Source organism: Xiphophorus maculatus, chromosome 7 (assembly GCF_002775205.1).
Source record: "Xiphophorus maculatus strain JP 163 A chromosome 7, X_maculatus-5.0-male, whole genome shotgun sequence".
Taxonomy (NCBI): domain Eukaryota; kingdom Metazoa; phylum Chordata; class Actinopteri; order Cyprinodontiformes; family Poeciliidae; genus Xiphophorus; species Xiphophorus maculatus.
Window position 1 is genome coordinate 19,246,025 of NC_036449.1, and position 20,686 is coordinate 19,266,710.

Below are 20,686 nucleotides of genomic sequence, written 5' to 3' on the forward strand. Positions count from 1 at the left end.
TCAAAGTGACAATTTAAAGATCATAATGAGGGTAACAAGACCACATGCACAAAATAAGGTGCTCAAAACCAAACATTTGAGTTTTGGACATCTATTGACAACTTTGAATTATTGGTCACGACGTTCAAAATCACTAAAAGTAGGCTACTGTTTAAATACATATCGTCCAAAATTTGGAAATTAATAGTAAAAATGTTGTCCACAATGTAGCCATAATTACGAATAAATTATGTCATTTTAAGTTAAAATATTTCGACGCCGTGAGTTTGAGTCTTAATGTTGAGACTTCATGTTATCATTTTAAGGAATAAAATATTTTTCTATATGAAATCATTGGCATACAGTATGCCAACTTAATTCATCACTAAGTACTGCGTCGAGGAAGAGGTGGCTGACGGTTGCCATGGTTACTAAACCAGGAAATGTGAGGATCGTCTTGATCTTTAGAACACCTCCAACAGTTGTTTCCTTTAGCTAAATTCTTTCTAATCTAAAAACAGATTTTGACGTTAACCTGTATTTTTCTATATAATTTGTGTTTTAGGTTACCACATTATCACCCTTTTAGCTTTAAACTATAATTTTTCATTATAATTAAAATTCTTAACTTATAATTAGCGCCGTTAGCTAGCTCAACCAAACATGAAGGAGCAGCATTTACTCGACAATATTGACAGTCTTGTTTTTCAATTTGGTAAGTTTATTATGTTTACAACTATATCTTTATGAAATTTGTTCGGGTTTTTATTGTTAGCACTTTTGTAAGCACTTTAGCTAATGTAAGCTAGTCGGCACCTGACAATACAGGAAACTGTTGACAGCTGTTGGGGGTCGATATCTTTTACAAATAAAAAGCAATCAAATAATTTCACTTCTTTTTAGCCATTAAAACTCGAGAGGCTTCTCAAAAGAAGAATGGAATCCAAAAGCAAATCAAAGGTATGTCAAGCTACACTTGTTGATAAGTAAACAAATCGTAGCCTGTGAGTTTTATTTATTGATATCGCTATAAATAACTTAAAGTATTATAACTGCATTGTGCTACATGGTCCTTATCAAATACACGCAAGTCAGTAATATGAAGTATTTCTTTAAACAGAGTGCAGAACTCTCATCACTGAGAAGAGGTCTTACATTGAAGCAATTCAAGGACACATCAGGAATCTTGAAGAAGAAATTCGAGTGAAGCAGAGCACTGTAATGAAGAATAAAGAAAAAGCAAAAAGGTAACAGCAATGAAGTGCCACAGTGTGCACTGGTCAACATGATCAAATGTATTTTTATTCCAGTTACATTGTAGTGGGGTTTTTATTTACTGTTTTTTTCTGTCATCCATGACACTCCAGCATGAAGGTGACCAACAGCCTGCTTCTTCAGTATGAACAGACGCTGAAAACAGAACTGGAAAGTAGAAAAAGCAGCTACGACCATGACCAGTAGGCTATTGTATAATTTGGTCTGTTGAAAGTTGCATTTAAATGTACGAAACTGAGTTGTTGATTTTACACCAACTTCTTAGGGAAGTCTACGAAGAGAGGTTTGCTAGCTACCTACAGACACTGCAGTCATACAAAGAGACATATTTCCAAAATCCCATCGCTCAGAAGCTCCTCCTGCTGCAGGCTGAGATAGAGAAAATTGAGAGTCAAATTAAACACTGTGATGATTGCATGATGATGAAAAAGAAAGAACTGGAACATCTTACTGGTAGCCCTGTCTTTTCTATGTAATTTGTCTTTTCACTGGTTAAGCTGAAAATTTACATATTCAACAATTTCTGAACAGATCCAGATGTGACTTCCATGGAAAAACTACCAAATGGGTTTGTTTTACAAAATTTACAATTAATAAAAAAAAAGAAGCAAACTTTTAAAGCTTTTCATTTACTAATTAAATGCAATTTTCTTTGTAGTGTTTTAGGCGAACACCACACAACAGAAGAACAGTCTGAACAGATGGAGGAGGATTGCTCCATTGACATGTCATACATTGATCTCAACCAAGCAGCTGTACTCAGATTGATCAGTTTGACATTTTGTCACTGCTAACACATCAGTACCGGAGTTATGTTCTGTAAAATTATATCAATCCTGAATGTAATGTTACAGAGTGACCATGAACCTGCTGCAGAAGTAAACACTGAAGAGATGAGTGAGGAAAACGAACTGCAGGATCCAACCAGCTGCTTCACTGCCTCTGACAAATCAAATGAAGAGCTGTGGTCTCTGCAGCTGTCAGATGGTGAATATGTCACCCTAGAAATTGAAATAAATTACATTTTTTGATTATTTATTCATATATAGACGTCATCACTGAAGATTACCATCAGATTGTTGTTTTATTTTCAGAGTCAAGTCCACCAGAAGAAATGCACTCTGAGGCAGAGGAACCAGAAATTTCACAGGAGGAACAGGTTTTAGTTTATTCTCTGATTTTTAGTGGACTGAGTCACTGTATTTTTTTTATGCTTTGGCAAACTTTCACCCAGATTAACTTTTAGGTTACATAAGTTTCATTTCAAACAGATCTACATTTGTACTATTCTACTCATAGGGTTGTGGTAAAGTTATGATTAGGTTATTAAGTGCAGTACAACACTTTTTTTTTTCTTTAGTTAGTTCTAAAGAAATGTGGTGTGGGTTGTAAATCCCCTGCGACAGACTGGCGACCTGTCCAGCGTGACCCCGCTGGCCTCTTGCCTGAAACGCTGGCTGGAATTAGGCACCAGCACCTCTCTCGACCCCACTGGGGACAAGGGTGTTAAAAAATGGATGGATGGATGGATGGATGGATGGATGGATGGATGAAGGGTTGTAAATCCATGAATGTTATGCAGGGACATCAGGAGCTTGATGCAAAGAGTCAGAGTGAGGGAGAGACAGGAACAGACCAGCAGGTAAGAGACAGTAACACATAACAGTAGATATTTTAATGAAATGTTTGTGGCTGAAAATGACAGGATAAACAAATATTTTGGCTTTTTTGCCTCAGTCTCTGTTTTTCAATATGTTTTGTGTTTGGCAAGTTATTGAATGCAGGACTGGAAAGTGAAATGGCACACCCGGTTATCATTGAGGAGCTAAGGTGTTTGTTAAATGTGAAAAGTATATTTATTTATTTATTTATAATATATTTATTTTTGTAGGACAAACTGTTGCTCTGATGTACAGTTGTTCAAGAAGAACAAAGATTGTTTTTTAGACCATCTTTGTTGGTGAAACTACTGTACTGAGTTTTAAACCATTGAGTTCTATTTTACCCTGGCTTTTTACTTACCGGTACAATTTTAGGAAGAGGCAGAACCAGGTCAATTTCCAGTAGATATATTTTGACCAGTAAAATATATCTAAATATGGTAGCAAGCTATGGTAGCAAGCTTGTGTGTGCTGTCAAAGTATTTATCTTGCTAGTTGTGAGGCAAATGATAAGGAATGACAGTCATTTTGGTTGATTAAAGACTCAAGGCATTTTGTTCAAAAGGAAATGAAAAATGATATTTTTGGGGGTTAGTTTGCCACCATGAGATCAAAAAATATAAAAAAGTAACTTCATTACTCAATGAAAAATCCATCCATCAACTAGAAAATGCACATTTCTCTTTTCCCTCCATTGTTTACGTTTGTGTTGCTGATGTTACACACGAGATGTAACTCCTCAAGAAAAAAGAGGAAAGCAACAATGTATGTTTTTACAAAATAAAATAACAAATATAGTAACACACAGTGACTTGAATATGTCATTTCAATCTGAGTTTTGGATTGTAAATAGTAACATGTTAGATTACTCGTTACTGAAACAAGGGGTCAGACCAGAGTAACGCTTTACTAAGTAACGTGTTGATGACACCATTGTTTATGACATTTCTGCTCAAGTCATTTACAGATTTGTCAGGTTTCCGATATGTCCCCCCCCAACGATACACTCAATCCTACACCCTTGACTCCACTTATTCCAAGTTTGAAAGGTTTGATTCAAAGTGACGTCCTTAGTTATTTTGCTTCGATGGGGTGAAGCTCTTCATTTTCTTGCACAAAAGTCAGCAGGTTACTGTGTTCTAATACAATTTATACTGTATAAAATAGTGATGGAAATGATAAGGTTTTGTGGTTATGACAAAACATGAAAAGGTTCAAGACGAATGAATACATAAGGCAGTGACTCTAGAGGGAGTTCGTATCCTAGAAGCGTACCTTGATACAAGTCAGAACAAACCAAATCAAACAGGAACTAGACTTAAATGTCAGGAGACATAAAACAAAACTATCTTCTACATGGAGCACAAGAACTTAGTGTATAGTTTAAAAAGAAGGAATCCAAATTTTGTTTTGCTTTTTAAAAATATGATTTTAGTTCTTGACACAGTGCCATCTACTTTGTTAAGTGAAATTATGTTCAAGCACGTACACACACCATGAACATGGGAAGCTCAATAAATAATGACTGAAAAGGCCTGGTTTAAGGAGCAACTTCAGCAAATTCAACAACTGTTTAATTAGACATGACAAATGCTGAATAATAATAATATTGAGTGATGCTTTAATTTCTCAAGCTGGATTTTGTTTCTTTTGATTGTGATGTACATTGTCTGAAAAAGAGGTTTTTTATTTTTTGTTACAAGGTGCAGGTTCCCACTTTACCAGAGGAAGTCCAGAAGGATAACATGCAGGATGAAGCACCCGATGCAGATCAGGAAGCCAATAGCTTTCCTCAAACATCTCAAGAAGCCAATCTACAGGCTCTCTCTTCAGCTGAAACATCCGTCTTCTCAACTCCAACATTTACATTCAAGTAAGATTTTATCAGTTCCTCAAGGCTTTTGAGTCAAGTTGCAAACAGAACCTGAAGAGATGTGTTCTGTTCTTGTTTTAGCTTCAGTCCCACCAGCTCTCCTCGTCAAGGCACTCCCGATTCTAAATCTTCAGCTTTTGTGCTGAATCTGAACTCTAATGTTAGCACACCTGGATTTCCTGGATTTGGATTTGATGTTGGCCCATCCCAAGAAGAAGTAGGAAGTTAGCTGAAGGGAAAAACTAAATCCGACAGCAATTGCTCTTTCTTGGTTTCGGAGTTAACTCTAGTTGTCATTTCAGGAATCCTCTTTTGCTTTTCCTGGCTCTTTTTTCAACGACAAGGTGAGGTTTATATTACAAAGTATTAGACCTTCTTATATCTGGAGAAAAGATACTGAGGGCTGTTCATCTTCTTTACAGAAAGCCACAGATGCTAAATCTTCAAGCAGTAAGTATCTATTCAGAAGCTGTTTTATTATCTCTATGGGTGCACCCCAATAAATTAAAATGTCATTAAAAAGTTGATTTATTTCAGTAATTAAATTAAAATTGAAACTCATGTTTAGTTTCATTGCAACTAGTGTGTTCTGCTCACAATGTTTATTTTCAGTAATTTTAATAACTATGGCTTAGAGCTAATAAAAAACAAAACTTTCTCAGAATCTCAGATTAACAAAAAATAAATAATACCAATAGTTGGTCGGGAATCCTTTTGCATGAATTACTGCATCAGTGCAGTGTAGCATTGCGGTGATCAGCCTGTGGTTCTACTGATGTATCCAGTAGAACCACATCTCATCTTCCTCTTGTCTTTACTGCACAGTTTCTCTATGGGGGTTAGGTCAAGTGAGTTTGCTGGACAGTCAAGAACAATAAAACCATGGTTACTGAACAAGGTATTGGTACTTTTGACAATGTGAGCAGGTGTTATATCATACTGGAAAATTAAATCAGCATCTTCATAAATCTTTTTAACAGTCAAGTATGGTAAAATTCCGAGGTAGACGACTTGATTAAACAAAGTTGACTGTAACTAGCAGATGACAACACATCACTGACCATGGGAACTTCACATTAGACCTCAAGCAAATCCGATTTTGTGCCTCTGCACTCCTCCAGGCTTTTGCAGGATTCTTATTTCCAGAGAGATAAAATTTTGTTTTTGTTAGCTGTGAACCATGCCCATCAAAATGAGAAATTAATTCTTGAAATGTATCATTCTGTGTCCATATAAATTGAACATTTGAAACCACATTACTGAAATAAATTAACTCTTCGATTTGGGATATGATTTTCTAGCTACCGAGTTCCTGTTTGACCAACCAGAACAAAGTGAAGACTTCCAGTTTCCCTTTACAAGCAAGAGTCCTCAGTCAAGCAAGAAAATCTCCAAAGATGAGTTTCCGTTTTCATTCAACTTCTGAGGAAAGAAAAACCACACTACAATATTTTGTGTATGGAGTTCCTGTTTATTTCCTTTTGTTGTTGAGCTGGCAGTGATTTAAGATGAATTCAACCCTGAATTCAACTGTTGATATAAAGGTGTATTTGGGTTAATCACACAACAATGTATACATAATAGTGTCATACTTGGATATATATCAAGTCATTAATATATACTTAAACACCTCAAAAGTTTATATTTCTTTATAGATTCATCTCTTTTAAAGTACAGTAGTTGTAAAGTTTACATGTTTTACATTGTAATAAACTGTTTGATAGGTTCAGAAAATTCTGTTAATTTGAATTAATACTAGATATGTTGCTTCAGTCACACAACCACACAATATACACATGTATATATAAAAACAGAAAATGAACATCTTAAGGGTCCCTTGAGTTACAATCACACTAGCCACACAAAATATTCAGATAAAACAAACAAAACTTTTAAAATTACTTAATTTTTTAGGATTATTTCTTTCACTGAAGGCTCCTGCTTATATGTCTTATGGCTCAGAATGTAAGCATTTTCTATATGTGGATTTAAAAGTAAGAGATTTATACTGCAGCATCTACATTCATTTGTTGTAATGCATGATATTCAATAAATGTTCTGTAAAACTTTGGTTTGGTGGCACATCTGGTTGTCTGTTCTATAGCAGCAATTTGAGTAGAAAAAATCCTTACAAGCACCTGGGAGAAAGTACACAATTTCTCTTTATTAAATGCGTCAGTTAATAAATGAATACTGAAAATTATGTTACCTGATCTTAAATAGTTAGTATTACACTGATTAGAGGTACTAAAAAAGTTTTTTAAGAAACATAGTCCCATTTTCATTCAACAGTAAGGTGCCTGATCTTCAGAGGGTGCGGCCTGAACTTTATAGAAACAGGAACTTGATTCTCAGGGCAACTGCAGTTACAGGCATACACTAAATAATAGAAAACATCTTATACTTCAGTCATGCTAATGCAAAGACATCATATCTATTGTAAATATTTTCCACTGCAACATTATTTACATGAATGTTACTCAAATATTGCAGCCACATTGTGATAATCTTACTTAAATTCATGCTATGCTTAGCAGTGGCTTGCTTTGTCTGCATAAATTCACTCACCTCAGCATCTGCCATGGCAGATCACCTGACTTTAAATAAATCCAAATAATTCACCTAATAATTATTTTACCACTTGGGCTACTTATAGCATTAATCTTTACGCCTGGGATGATGAACTGATCATTTAGCTTCCGCTTAAATCAACATGTTCTGTTCTAACAAAGAAGCACACTGTTCATTTTACACAATTATTCCCAAAATACATGTACAAAACATATCACAGGGGCACATTTCCAATAAACATATTTGCTTCATCTTTTCACTCTAATCTACATAAAAAAGTATTGAATAAGCCCATATGCAAGCCAAGCTAATAGGCGTGACAACAGCTTAACATAAAAATCTAAACATATGACAAGAGAATGAGAGTTCTTGTTTCTTAGATAAAGTTAAGGCAGGAGGAATTCAACTGGAGAAAAAAATATCTACACTCTATAGTGGATGTTGGTCCAGTGCAATTTCATATGCAAATAGGAATTATTTTCCACTAGGGCACTCTGGCTAGGTTTATGAGGGAGAGCATCAAAACATCTCACTCATGAGTGAAAATGGGACAAAGGATGGATAGATAAGGGTTAAAAACTGCATACAGAAGTTTTGCCTCAGGGAGCCTAGTATCCAGCATCAATGCTGATGGAGCGCCGAGTCAAATGTTCCATCTCTCCGGGGACATATTCAACAAAATTGGTTTGATACCTGGCCAGCATCTTCAGCATCGGTCTCAGGTTGAACCACCACTGAACCTTGGGCATCCGGTGCCTGAAAAGCAAACAAACAATACCCAGAAAGGATTTGGTTTAAAGTTTTTAACAAAAAAAAGCTGTTTTATAAGTTTTTCATAATACTTACTCAAAGTCAGTGCTGGCCTTCAGGTCAGTTACAGGAATGAATGAGACGACCTTCCTGTTCAGGCCAAGCACACACGCTGTTTCTGGGGAGTTGGCGAACACGCGGCCTGGAGGGAAATGATGGTATCATCATCAAACATCTGCTTGCTTTACATCAGCTTGGTTTAGTACTTTTCTTTTCTGGGAGTGTAGCATAACCCTACCTTGTCGGAAGTTTTCAGTCAACTTCTCGGAGATCCACTGGGTTGCCTTCACACCCAACTTGGTGCCAAAGTTCCTATCGAAGGGGGAAGGTGCTCCTCCCTGCAGCACAAACACACATCCTAAGTGATACAGTGAATCTCAAACATGAAAACTATCTATATATATCTTTAAATGGTCTTATTTGTTTGGCTCTTGTTATTTTAATAAAAACCAATGTATAGATCGTCTAGGAATACAAAATATTTGCTTTCACAATAAAGCTACTGCAAATGGTGTTGTCTTACTTTAAAAACTATACCTGCTGGAGGTGTCCCAACACGTTCACTCTGCAGTCAAAAACTCCCTTTCCTTCCTCTGTATACAGCCTATGAATAAAGTCTGTAGTGTAGTTCTTGTGACAGTACTCGTTCCTGTTTAAAAAAGAAGATAGTCAACAGTAGTTCAAAGTTATTACACAATTATGTCATTCTGTTGTCGGTCTAAATATTAAGAATGTTTCATTTTATCAGCAGAATCTTGGCTTTAAAGGGTCATAAGTATTTCCAGATTTGACAATGTTGGTCGTAACTTTTATTTAGTTGTACACTTCAAAAACAAGAATGTCAATAGTTGGTGAAAACCGGTATCAATAATTGTTGAAGTTAACTGTACTGCAAATGTTTTAAGTACGGTAACCTAGATGTAAAAATGCAGATCTCACATACTGAGACTGAAAAGTTGTCAAACGTATATTTATCTTACTTCAGATATTAAGTATATTTATGTAGATTTTAAATAACGAAGGTCTTAGGAAAATTTCATAAAGTCATAAATGTAACCCACTGAAACTTGCAGAAATCCAGCATCAAGTTAATTTTGGCAGACAAAAAAAAAGTTCAAACCTGATAAGAAGAAGAGGTCACCTAGAAACAGTCTACACTTAAAAATGTCCAACTTGTTACAAAGTTCTGTCTAAACTGCACTTTGGCCAACTGAAACACTGGATAAGGTCATTAAGCACTTCTCAGCTTTTATTCTAAACCAGTCAAACAGAAATGTGTTGAACAAGCTGATAGACTGGAAGCCATTCTTTTTTTTTAGAAAATGAGCCTTTACTGCGAGTACTTTGAATTTCATGTTTTTAGTAATGTTAAAAGTAATGTCTTCACTCAAGATTTTAAATTGCTCTGTAAAGTTGCGAACCTTAGTACCAGACCCCGCTGGATGTCCTTCTTCATCTTTTCAGCCAAATGCTCAACATTGGTCTATGAACAGAGGGCACATTGAGAGAAGATGCATTAAACCAGTGTTTCCCAACCCTGATCCTGAAGACACACTGCCCTGCATGTTTTAGGTATTTCCTTGCTTCAATCCAGCTGATTTCAATTGATGACTGATTAACAGGCGTTTGTTGAACTGCAATCAGTTGAATCAGGCACATTATAGCAGGGAAACCTCTAAAACATGTAGGACAGCGTGCCTTGAGGACCAGGGTTGGGAAACACTGCAATAAACGAACAAAAAAGCGAGACAGAAACTGTTTTGTTTTCCTTTAAGTTTCACCTTGAGGTCATGGATGTTAAAAGGTTCTTCGAATATGTAAGCAGCATCAGCACCGACAGCAATAGCAGTGGAGGTGGCCAGATAACCACAGTATCCTCCCATCGTCTCGACTACAAACACTCGTCTCTTCGTCCCAGAGGCAGACTGCTTAATCTTGTCACATCCCTGAAGACAAGTTAAAATGAGACACAATTACTCTCAGAACATAAAAAGCTCCCCAAAGAAAGGATGATGATTAAAAAGCAAGATGTACTGTATTTCCTTCTGAGCTATAAAAAGGATTGACTGGCCCCATCTACAGACGGACCAAAAACACAATTTTTACCTACAAATAACCTGTGTTTATTTGAACCCCTGGTGAAAATGTACAAAAACCTTTAAATAAGTTTGATCTTGCGATGCTGCACCCTAAACTCTCACTGAAAAATGAGAAAAATCTTAACTCTGAGTTTATTTATTCAGTGGGAGAAAAAACTCCACATTAAGAAATAATTGGTTTAACTAAACCACTGGTTGCACAATTTTTATTACCTTGAACAGGAGAAGGATCTTTGACCCTTCCCTTGCACAATCTCTCTAGATCATCCCAAGTCCTTTTCAGTGAGCCTGAGTATAAGCCACACCCACTAACTTTTAAAAAGAAATGTTCAATATTTGTCCCATCCAAGACATGACCTCAGATAGAGTTAGTCTTACTAGCATTTAGCTAACCCCTCATATTAACAACTGTGGCGACAGGGGACAAAATACTTTCTTTCTGGCAAGGGCCACTTATGAAAAAAAAAAAAATTCTGACTTTTAAAAAAAAGTTAATTTTTCTTCCGTACAACTCACATCTCTGCTGAGCTAGTTGCTCAATGCTGAGATTAAAGTCAGAATTCAGAAAAAAAATCTCAGAATTCTGACTTTTTCCAAGATTCTGAGAAAAAAGGCAAAATTCTTCCCCCCCCCCCCATTTACCCCAATCCTCTTCCATACCATTGTATGTCTGTAGTGTTTAACTCTTGCTATGAAGCCTCGCTGACCCCTAGATGCCACTGTTTACTGCAGTTTTCTAATAGAGCTTTGGGGGCTTTTCTTGGCAAGATAAATGTTTTCTCAGGTAGCCTGCTGGCTGATCATGGATTACAAACTGAAACTTCCTAATGCCCTTAAGAGTGAAGCATAAGTTTTAAATGTTTTAGTTTTGTTACATTTAAAGGGATTGGTAGAGCTTTTCCCACTAAATAAATATACTGAAGGTTGTATTTTTCTCAGTTTTTCAGTGAGATTGTCTTACTGCAATAAAAGATACATTTATTTGAAAACTTTTTTTACAGGTTTTCTTTAAATGAGGCTGCCAATAAATGTGCGCAGATCTGTTCAGACATACCTCCATGGCAGCGTTAACAGCTGTGTCTGCTCCCAGACTGAAGTCCGTTCCTGGGACGTTGTTGCTGATGGTCGCCGGGACGACACACATGGGGATGCAGAGTTCATCGAAGTGACCCCTGGCTTCGTACAGCTGCTGCACACCTTCGTATGCCTTTGAAATTAACACATGGATTGTAAGTCTGAAGCCTTTAATTAATAATATTCAGTGATTTAAAGAAAATAAGAGACTCAAATACCTCAAATCCTCCAATTACAAGCAGAGCTGTGATGCCGAACTTGCCAATGTTCTCAACAATTTTCTCCATGAAATTATCAGGAAGGGTTCTGAGAAAGACACAACATGAAAAAAGGTGTTAAAATTACTTTGAGACATTTAATTTCACATGTCACAAATGTGTTGCAATTGTAAAAGTTTATTTTTACTACCTGAATTTGCTTATGAGTACACAAATACTTGACAGGCATATTTTTGAAAAAGCACAACTTTCTTTTTTACCGCTTTGTCCCCAGGAGTGATCCTCCTTGACCCGTCCATCCGGCCACGTTGTGCCATTCCATTTCAAATATCTGCTCGCAGGCAGAAAGGAGAACAGTTTCTTTTGAATTATTTTTCAAAATTATAGCTAAGATTTTGCGTCATAAAAAGCCATCCTCACCAATCCGTTGGCGAGTCCTTCAAAGCCGTCATGGACACCGTAGACCTTGTGTCCGTGAGCAAGTGCAACTCTCACGGCTGACCTCACTACTGCATTCATGCCTCCAGCTGGAGCGCCAACGTTCAGAATAGCCACAGAGTGATTGCTCTAAAGTGGAACCAAAGTCAAGTTCATCTCACATGTGACATTCTGTGAGTGTTTCACGCTTAAAAACATGAGATAAAGCTAATGTCTGACAATCTAACCTCAGTAACATCAGGCTTTGGGAAGGCCAGAAGCTTGTAAATATTCAAGTTGTTCTCAAAACTCCTACAGAAACAAGACACATTATAGTTAGGTATGTTAGGTAGGCACTTTTCCATGAACTTGTAAATTCTTAATAAGTTAATTTAACTATTTTAACAATGACTCGTATTTTGTCAGTGTTAAATACAATAAGAAACACATTAAATGTGTACATCTACACATTTAATGTAAATTTAATTCTATAAAAACAATGATTATGGCTTACGGCTAATAAAAAGCCACAATTCAGTTTCTCAAAAAATTTGATTGTTACAAAATACTTATTTCAAAGAAACAAAAAACTAATTGTAACACCAAAATGAAAGTCTACTGAAAAGTATGTTCATATCCTGTACAGTGTAACCTTGATTGGGGCTCCAATCCAGTGAAAGTGGTCAGCCTGTGAATCTGTCTGGAACCTCTAGTTGCTTCAACAGCGACCTTCACCTCATCTATATTGTTGCTCTGCTGTCTCCCATCTACGTACTAACACTACTCCAAACATTCTCTATGTGGTTTAATTAAGACCAGTTTGCTGACCAATTCAGTTCAGTGGTATTGTGGTCATTTGAAGTGGCTGTGGTTACCCAGGAAGAGTAATTAAAGTCTTTAATGGGTGTTGCTTCACAATCCTCTTAATCATGCAGTTATCTCTGCTGCATTTGTATCTTTTTCTACCAGAATTTACCTTTTCCTGTCACTCAATTTTCCATATGTATACACTTGCATATAGAGCTCTGAACATCATGCTTTATTGAAAATGAATGATTGTTAATTGGCCTCCTTGTTTACACAGTCACTAACTGCTAAGTCAGCAGTCTTATCAGTTTGTATATTAGAAATCATCTTTATTTGGCCTCGGGTAACAACTAGCAACGTTTATTTTGTCAAGTTTTTGTTATGATAATCATCAAAATTAACAAAAGTAAGCACTCCAAACACATCACTGTGTAAATGAATGTCAATAATGTTCCTTAAAGAATCATTATACAGCACAATCCAGGATAAATATGAGTGCTTACCCTCCACGCAATTTAACAGCTTCATCAAACCTCCTTTCATTCATGGCTTTCTGCACCAACTTGGTCTGCAAAAGATTGTTCATTTTCTTGTTAATCTGCAACCAGCCCCTGCTACATCACATGTTTGCCATCCATTAAATCAGTTCCCCCAGAGTGGAGCCAGACTCACCATGTCCACACACTCCATGAGAGGCAGACGGACTGAATGGTTGCCAGAGAGACCGATGACACAGGCTGGAGTGTCAGGAGAGGCCTCGATTAGGGCAATTACTGCCTCCACTCCCAGCTTGGTGCTCTGCAAACACACATTCATACTAAGATGAAAAAAGTGAATGTGGGTCTGGTGAAATCATGCAGGCTGGTCTAGGAAATCTTCAACTAGAGAAGCTAACCAGTAATAATTAAAAGAAGCAAAGTGACAGATTTTAAGGTTGCATATTAGTCATTATGAAAGTTGTCAAAATGATTTTTTGTGGGTTGTTTGCTGGTCTTCATGTACTGTTTACCAATTTCAATTCAGTTTATTTAGTGTATATTTAGCCAAACAGGTCCAACTTGTATTAAATTTTACTGTATACGACCCAGTTTAATCCAGGAAAAAGTCAAATTTATATCAAATAAAAATAAATTACAAATTGTTTTTGAATTCGTATGTAAACAATGACCTGACGAGGATAACCAGGTTTAAGTATTGCCCAGGGCATTGCCCCTGATGGTTCTGTAAACAGACAAATGTTGTATACACAATCCAGTCAGGCGATGAGTTCAGACAACTATAAATAGAGGAGAACAAACAAATGCTCTGATCTAGAAGCGTTTAATAGAAAGTTTCCAGGGACTGGGCCTGGAGACCTAATACTCCAAAACTAAAGTAATCTTCACTCAATTTATCATAATTTTTTTAATCTATGATTACATAACTCCAGCAGACAATTATTCTTACCAAATGTTACAAAGACATGGATGATATAGAGTGAAAATCTTAGTAATAGCAATAAAGAGTAAAAATAAATGTTTTTCAAATCGGAAAATAATCTTTTTATCTGTAAAAATGTATCACTGCATAAAGTCAGAGCCTGACAATTAGAAATAATGGTCAAAAACTAAAATGTACTAACCAAATAGGCTTCTTAAGCACAACGATTACATTAGGCTGCACCTCTGTGCTGCTAAATGGTACAACAAACCATTTCAAATCATGTACTCAGAATAATACTTGAACAAGTAAAATATATCTAAAACTTATCCTGTAAAATTTATAATGTACTGATCCTGAATGGTACTATTAGCACAGTAATGTTCCAGAAATAATTTATCAGATTTTTCAGAGTTAATTAGTAGATAAAAATCAGACTGAAATGCAGATCTGCTTTTTATAATGCAAGAAGCTCTGCAACATTAACTTTCATTAATCTTTCAATTTCCCATCTGTAATTGTATTACTAAACAACTTTGACTTACATTATTTTGAGTTTTAGAAAAAAGGTTATGGAATTATGCTCTGATGCTTAAATGGGAGTAATCTTGTAATCCCTAAATTTTAGATTTAAACCTTCTACATCTATGAAAGGAACTGATGCATGTTCCAATTTAATTAAAGTAGCAATATTTAATCGTTATAACAATGTTTAGAGAAATACGTCTTGTATCGTCCTCAGACAAAATCAGTAGGTTTTCTAAAAGATATTGCCAGTAAAAGCCTGATGAGAGTAGCTCCGCACCTTTTAAAAATGTAAAAGGTGTGTAAAATTCTAAATAAAGGGAAAAATACAATTTACTTGTCCATGCTGATCATTTCAGTTTATCCTATTACAACTGTCTAAAATGTTCGCCTTTAGACTAAGAATTAACAGTTAAATGCCATCATTTTGATGAAACATACATTCAACAATCCTCTTTTATCACATGCAGCTCACCAGAATCCTGTCGAATGCAGACGGAGTTCCTCCTCGCTGAACGTGGCCGAGCACCGTCACTCTGGTGTCATAGCCCAGCCTCTTCACCACCAGCTTCAAACAGATGTACAAGTACTCATTTATTAATGTTACATACTCCAGTATGAAAAAAAATGTAAAAACTAAATCATAGTTGAAGCTCCAGAAACAATAACATGTCTTTATAAGCTATGCCAAAGAGAAGGAATTATAAAATACACTCTCTTAATCTTAAGTAACGTGTCTTCAACACATATTGACAGCCATTATAAGTGTCATCAAGTCTGGAAATAACAGCTCACATCTTTTATGTAAGTTGAGGAGATGGGCTTTCCATTTGAGTCAATGGCTCCCTCTGCAACAATTATAATGTTGAGTCTTGACCCCTTGTTTCGGCTCTGAAAGTAAACAGAGGATTCTTGGTTAAACCTTCAGACGTGGTGTACCTGAGCATGAAGCTGGTGCTTTTAAGAAATCTGGACTGTTTTTGTGTGTGTGCATGCTCTACTTTTTCCAGACGAGCACACATGAGGTCCTCCCAGCCCTCAAGAGGAGGAGCCTCTGGAATGAAGAGCCAGTCTGCTCCTGATGCTAAAGCTGACACGAGGGCCAGATACCTTCAGGCAAAACGCACTAATTAGCACAAGAGGAGGGTAGAGTACCCAAAAAGTGTACTCATGTAAGCGTAGTACTATTACATATTTTTATTCAAGTAAAAGTAAAAAGTAGCTGTCCAAAAAAGGATTCACGTAACAGTAAAAACAGTATTTGGTAAAAATGAGTAACTGATCAAGACATGAATGATGTATTTAAATCATGTATTTAAAAATTACATCCTCCGATGAACCACAATATAAAGTTATATGGAAATTTTGGTATTAAAAGGCCAAACTGAAAATAATTCATAGAAATACCATAATTAAAAAAATAACAAAAACAGGCAAAAGAAAAAAATTTTCTAAATATTTTTGTTTCAGTACAAAGCTCACAAAACTTTAACCAAAATTGCAGGTGTGTTTGTTTCTGATTAATCTTTGGTTAAAACAAGCTTGTTCTTCATTCAGTAAAGTTACTCACAGTGGGTAGAGTATCCAGGGATTTTATTCAAGAAACAGTAGCAGTACTTAATAAAATTACTCAAGTAAAAGTAAATACCACAGCTTAGTGAAAATACTTCTAAAAGTAAAGTTGTTCCAAAACGTCACTCAAATACAGCTAGTTACTACCCAAATTTAATTAGCACCGTATAAAAGGATAAATAAAAGATTTTTAAAATCTATGTGTTACTCACCCACAGTGGCGGCCCATGACTTCAAGAACAAAAGTGCGCTGGTGGCTGCAGGGAAGAAAAAAAAGAAGCATGATGCATTGAAGCATTTGTAAAAACTGTGAGCAAGTTTGTGCAGGATACAGCAGATCTGCTGAGTTCACGTAGCTGGGGGCAAAAAGTGCAGTAACACACTAAAGCTCAGTCACTTTATAGGAAGGTGACTTATGATCACATAACAAAATTAAACACACTCATGATTGTTTTACAGTTCTGTGCAGAGCTGAATGTAGGCAACAGCCAAACCTCAAAGATATTAGTCAGATATTAGATAAACATTAAAACAAGAAATTTAGAGGCTCAAATGTTGGAACCTCAATTGAGAAAATCTTTGGGAAGTAATACTTGCGCAATTAAATGATTAAAATGACCTATAATGTAATGTGAAAAAGTTTGAAAATTGATGCTTTGACTGACCTTGTGCTTTATAAAAAATGGGTAAAAATATTTATTCTCTATTTGTGTAACTCAAAAAAATCTATAGCTGTAATCGCAGCAAAAGGTTGTACTCTATGCTGTTCAGTGACATAAAATCACAGTAAAATACAAATGCAACTCCTTGGAGTGTCTAACCTGTTTGCAGTGGTCATGATGGCGTCGACTATTTCCATGATGCGATGCAGCGCAGAGTCAGCTCCGATGGTCATGTCAGTGCCGCAGAAATCGTTGTCTATTGATCCCACAAGTCCGACGATGTTCAGATTGTTGTGCTGCTTCGCCAGCTTGTCCGTGATCCTTCCTGAAGACCCACAGATGTAATTTCCTCTTTAAAATTTATTATACAGCACTAGTGATGGCATGGAAACAAGACTGATCAAATATCCTGGGTCAAAAAATATATATACTGTATAAAGAGTATAAACAGTTCCAAGAGAGTGGCTGACCTTTCTGTACGAGCTCATCCAGCAGGCCGCTCCACTCACTGCGGAAGATATTGGCTCCGGTGAGGCTGCCGTCTCCGCCGCACACACACAGGTTGGTGATGCCTTTCTTCACAAGGTTGAAGGCGGCGGCGATGCGGCCCTCGCGCGTCTGGAAGGCCTTGCAGCGAGCGCTACCGATCACCGTGCCACCCTGCAGCAAAGACGCTAGTGAAAACTAAGCTGAAACATATGATCTGTAGCTGAAACGACAAGCTAGGTCACACATTTTTTCCTCACCTATTTTTCCCCTGCTGAATATGACTCTTAAAGGAAGGAGCAGGATAAATGTAGCATTCTGACCAAATTATTTTTGAACAAAGATTGAAAAGAACGCGTTGTCTTCCGTTCAAATTATATGAACTTATGTCTGAAAAGTGAAATTTGAAAAGATGCCCGGGGATGTTTACAGGTGGTTGGAGTTGATTTTAATTACCTGTTTAGGCTGAATTTGGAAGTGACCTATGGATTAAAAAAAGTCTCAGTTTTAACATTTTCTAAGATAGACATAGAGAGATTGACATAAAAGCAAAGAAAATATGCTTATAAATGTTCAGTGTTTGGAATACAAATCAGTCTCGAGGCTCACAGAGGTTTACAGAGGTTCACTCCTTCCCCAAATCCCTCTTTTTTTCAATTACAAAAAGAAACCAATGGCTTAGGAGCATTGGCTCCTAATGCTCCTAAGCATTAGGAAAATATTTGAAAATATTGTTTTTTCAGACATTAAATTGTATTATCTTACAATACTAAGTAATATCCATCAGTGAGAATTACCTTTGGTTGAATAAAATAATGAGAGTAAACTGGCTTTAATGAGTGATCTCGAGTACAGTATATAGAAATAGAGAATAATGTAAAGTCTACAAAAATATTATTTGCATTCTAGAAAAAACGATATATGTATATTATGCAAATTGGTATAAAACGGAAAGGATGAGATGGCATCAAAATGGTACGCAGGGGTACCATGACCATTTCCACTTTGTGAAATGGTCATTTTCCCAGAAGACAGTAATAACTTTCAACCCACCAGCTGGATAATGTTGGTCACACTGTGCCAGTGTGCCAGCTTTATGTTCTCTCCTCCATCCACCAAGCCTTGATATCCCTGAAATGTCACAAGAACATTGCAATCAGTCCCAGAAAAGCCATAAAACAGGATGTGACATTGGTCGGTCTGCATGTTCACTCGCGGTTGTAAAACTCTTGTTTACCTCATGGATGAGATAGACCTTGGCCCCGACATAGATGCCCATTCTGGTCACGGCTCGGACAGCGGCGTTCATACCTGGGTCAAAAACAGCATTATCCTTACATTGAACTCAACTTCAGTTGATTTGCACCCAGGCTATTGCATCATGTGAGGAAATTAAAGTGTCTGCTGCTGCATTTCACTTCTTTATCAGTTATTGGGCAAAGGTGCCATTTGCTCTGTGAGGACTGCAGCAACGATCCTGGGCAAGATTTGCTTGAACATATCATGACCCATAAGGCTTACTGAGCCTGTTCCAAGTGGGGGAAGGGGAGGAGAGCTCAGACTTAAGCCTTTCACCATTATTACGTAATCGTGTGTGCAAATCAGCTACAGTTGGCTGTGATTATTGTAAAACTACTGGACTTGTTTTATGTAATTGTATTTAGACTAAATGTATGAAATAAGAAGTCTGAGTTGTAATCATATCTCCAGCTTTACATCTACTTTTGATGTGAATCAAAAGGGTCAAGCAGTCCATATTAATTTCAAATTAGCAGATGAATTAATTTTTATACATCTAATTGCATGGACCACAAAAACCAGCAGCAAAGAAAAAAAAAACAGTATACAGCTCATTAAAGACATCAGTTGTTTTAGGTCCTTTACAACAATGTTGCCAAGCAGAATTAGCTTCTAGGTGAAGGTTAATTAGATACTAGCCTTACAGCTTTTAGCTAACAATAGAAAATTATTTTCAAGTCAAATCTTAATAAATGTTTACATTTCCTTAAGGTGAAGGACTGCATGACATGTCAAGAGCCTGTTGATCTTAACTGCAGTACAGTATGTCAGCTTGAGGAGCTCTTCAATAGGAATAATTGCATCCCTGCATTATGGGGCTTGTAGTTTTGTCATAGTGTGATGAAATCTGCATTACAGAGCTAGTATTGCATGCCAAAAAGTCGATAAACACCACCACTTGCATAAACATAATTTATGGCTTAGTGTTGAAAAGTTGAATTTTTGAGGCTTTCAAGTATAAGATTTATGAAAAAAGCCGGACCGAATTGCTAATTTATGCGCTTGAACCTGCAATATCTCCATCTTGCAAGCTGCAGCTACTTTAAATGTATAGATATGCAGTAAAGGGCTGATGTTATTTAAATATTAATAAGTCTTGCTTTACAGCTGAATCAGCTGTACTACTGTAGCTGTAATTGTTTGATACACACAGTCTGCTGGAAATCCCTGATTTCACAACTAATAAATATTGTATTATTATATATGATAGTATTAAGTAGGTGCAGTAAGTGATTCTAGTGTAATAGGGATTGTTATATGGGTTGTGAATCTGCATAGAGCCTCATGGGGGCCTTGACTTTGGCCTCTTCACAACCGAATCCCATTAACCTTTTAATATGCTATTGTAATTGCCATATACTACACCTACTGTGAGCCTTTTGGGACATTTGAACTACATTATGAGTGAGAACATACATAAATCCAAATTGGATCATCTTTGAGTGCGAAAATTAGCTCGCCCATGTGTAAACAAACCCGCTCAGTGGGGTCAGAGCTGCACAGAAACACGATTTAAGCTCCACGCGTCCAGCCACAGGTTTGAAATATTAAACCTCAACGCAGATGAGGAGTTTTCCAAGGTCACCTTGTGCATCTCCACCGCTGGTCAGCACCGCTATGGCCCGACCTGCTCCCGTCATCTTCAGCTTCTCAAAGTCCATGGAAGACATGTTGACCTGCTCACCTTACAACAGAGAAACCCGCCTATAAAAAATGAAAAGAATCCCGTTAGTTTCGGTGGATAAAAGAAATGATGCAGTCGCTTCTCGGTGTTGTCCCAGCTGTCCGCTTCCTTGTTGGCAGCGGGTTCAAACTAAACCCTTCCACTTCAGTGGAGTGGAAGCCCCCCTCTCAGCAGTTACACCTCTCCGTAGACTGACTCCGCCCTCATTCGCCAAGGGAGCGTATCGGTGGAGCGTTTATTTTTCAACCCGGCGCC

The 20,686-nt window shown here is 36.9% G+C and overlaps 2 protein-coding genes and 2 long non-coding RNA genes across 4 annotated transcripts; 3 read left to right on the plus strand and 1 right to left on the minus strand.

Annotated features, from left to right (window-relative positions):
• The first annotated feature begins 632 nt into the window (after window positions 1-632).
• Window positions 633-1,182, plus strand: LOC111609342. Its single transcript, XR_002753073.1, has 3 exons — window positions 633-694; window positions 883-939; window positions 1,100-1,182. It is a non-coding gene; the product is annotated as an uncharacterized LOC111609342 (long non-coding RNA).
• Window positions 1,183-2,285, plus strand: LOC111609281. Its single transcript, XM_023336623.1, has 6 exons — window positions 1,183-1,226; window positions 1,347-1,436; window positions 1,520-1,707; window positions 1,786-1,822; window positions 1,913-2,009; window positions 2,109-2,285. Exons 1-6 carry the CDS (start codon window positions 1,201-1,203, stop codon window positions 2,283-2,285), a joined length of 615 nt encoding a protein of 204 aa, XP_023192391.1. The 5' UTR covers window positions 1,183-1,200.
• A 2,382-nt stretch (window positions 2,286-4,667) lies between these two features.
• Window positions 4,668-6,177, plus strand: LOC111609343. Its single transcript, XR_002753074.1, has 5 exons — window positions 4,668-4,788; window positions 4,870-5,005; window positions 5,091-5,132; window positions 5,211-5,238; window positions 6,090-6,177. It is a non-coding gene; the product is annotated as an uncharacterized LOC111609343 (long non-coding RNA).
• Window positions 6,178-6,238: 61 nt separating this feature from the next.
• On the minus strand, window positions 6,239-20,686 carry LOC102220680 (ATP-dependent 6-phosphofructokinase, liver type-like). Its single transcript, XM_005800697.2, has 22 exons — window positions 20,333-20,686; window positions 18,686-18,759; window positions 18,502-18,579; window positions 17,433-17,622; window positions 17,122-17,287; window positions 16,513-16,557; window positions 15,730-15,838; window positions 15,524-15,619; window positions 15,204-15,296; window positions 13,457-13,582; window positions 13,288-13,352; window positions 12,226-12,289; window positions 11,981-12,127; window positions 11,821-11,891; window positions 11,561-11,648; window positions 11,323-11,475; window positions 9,951-10,115; window positions 9,591-9,652; window positions 8,707-8,818; window positions 8,408-8,507; window positions 8,206-8,311; window positions 6,239-8,115 (listed from the first exon to the last, which is right to left on the minus strand). Exons 1-22 carry the CDS (start codon window positions 20,415-20,417, stop codon window positions 7,968-7,970), a joined length of 2,343 nt encoding a protein of 780 aa, XP_005800754.1. The 5' UTR covers window positions 20,418-20,686; the 3' UTR covers window positions 6,239-7,967.

Bases quoted from the DNA above. Each gene is read 5' to 3' on its own strand.
- LOC111609281 (XM_023336623.1), top strand. From the start codon at position 1,201: ATGAAGAATAAAGAAAAAGCAAAAAG. The intron at 1,708-1,785 runs GTAGCCCTGTCT...ATTTCTGAACAG, and splicing joins AGAACTGGAACATCTTACTG to ATCCAGATGTGACTTCCATG. The intron at 1,823-1,912 runs GTTTGTTTTACA...TTTTCTTTGTAG, and splicing joins ATGGAAAAACTACCAAATGG to TGTTTTAGGCGAACACCACA.
- LOC102220680 (XM_005800697.2), bottom strand. From the start codon at position 20,417: ATGTCTTCCATGGACTTTGAGAAGCTGAAGATGACGGGAGCAGGTCGG. The intron at 15,839-16,512 runs GTGAGTAACACA...TTTTGCCTGAAG, and splicing joins GTCATGGGCCGCCACTGTGG to GTATCTGGCCCTCGTGTCAG. The intron at 9,653-9,950 runs GTGAAACTTAAA...CTCTGTTCATAG, and splicing joins TTAACATCCATGACCTCAAG to ACCAATGTTGAGCATTTGGC.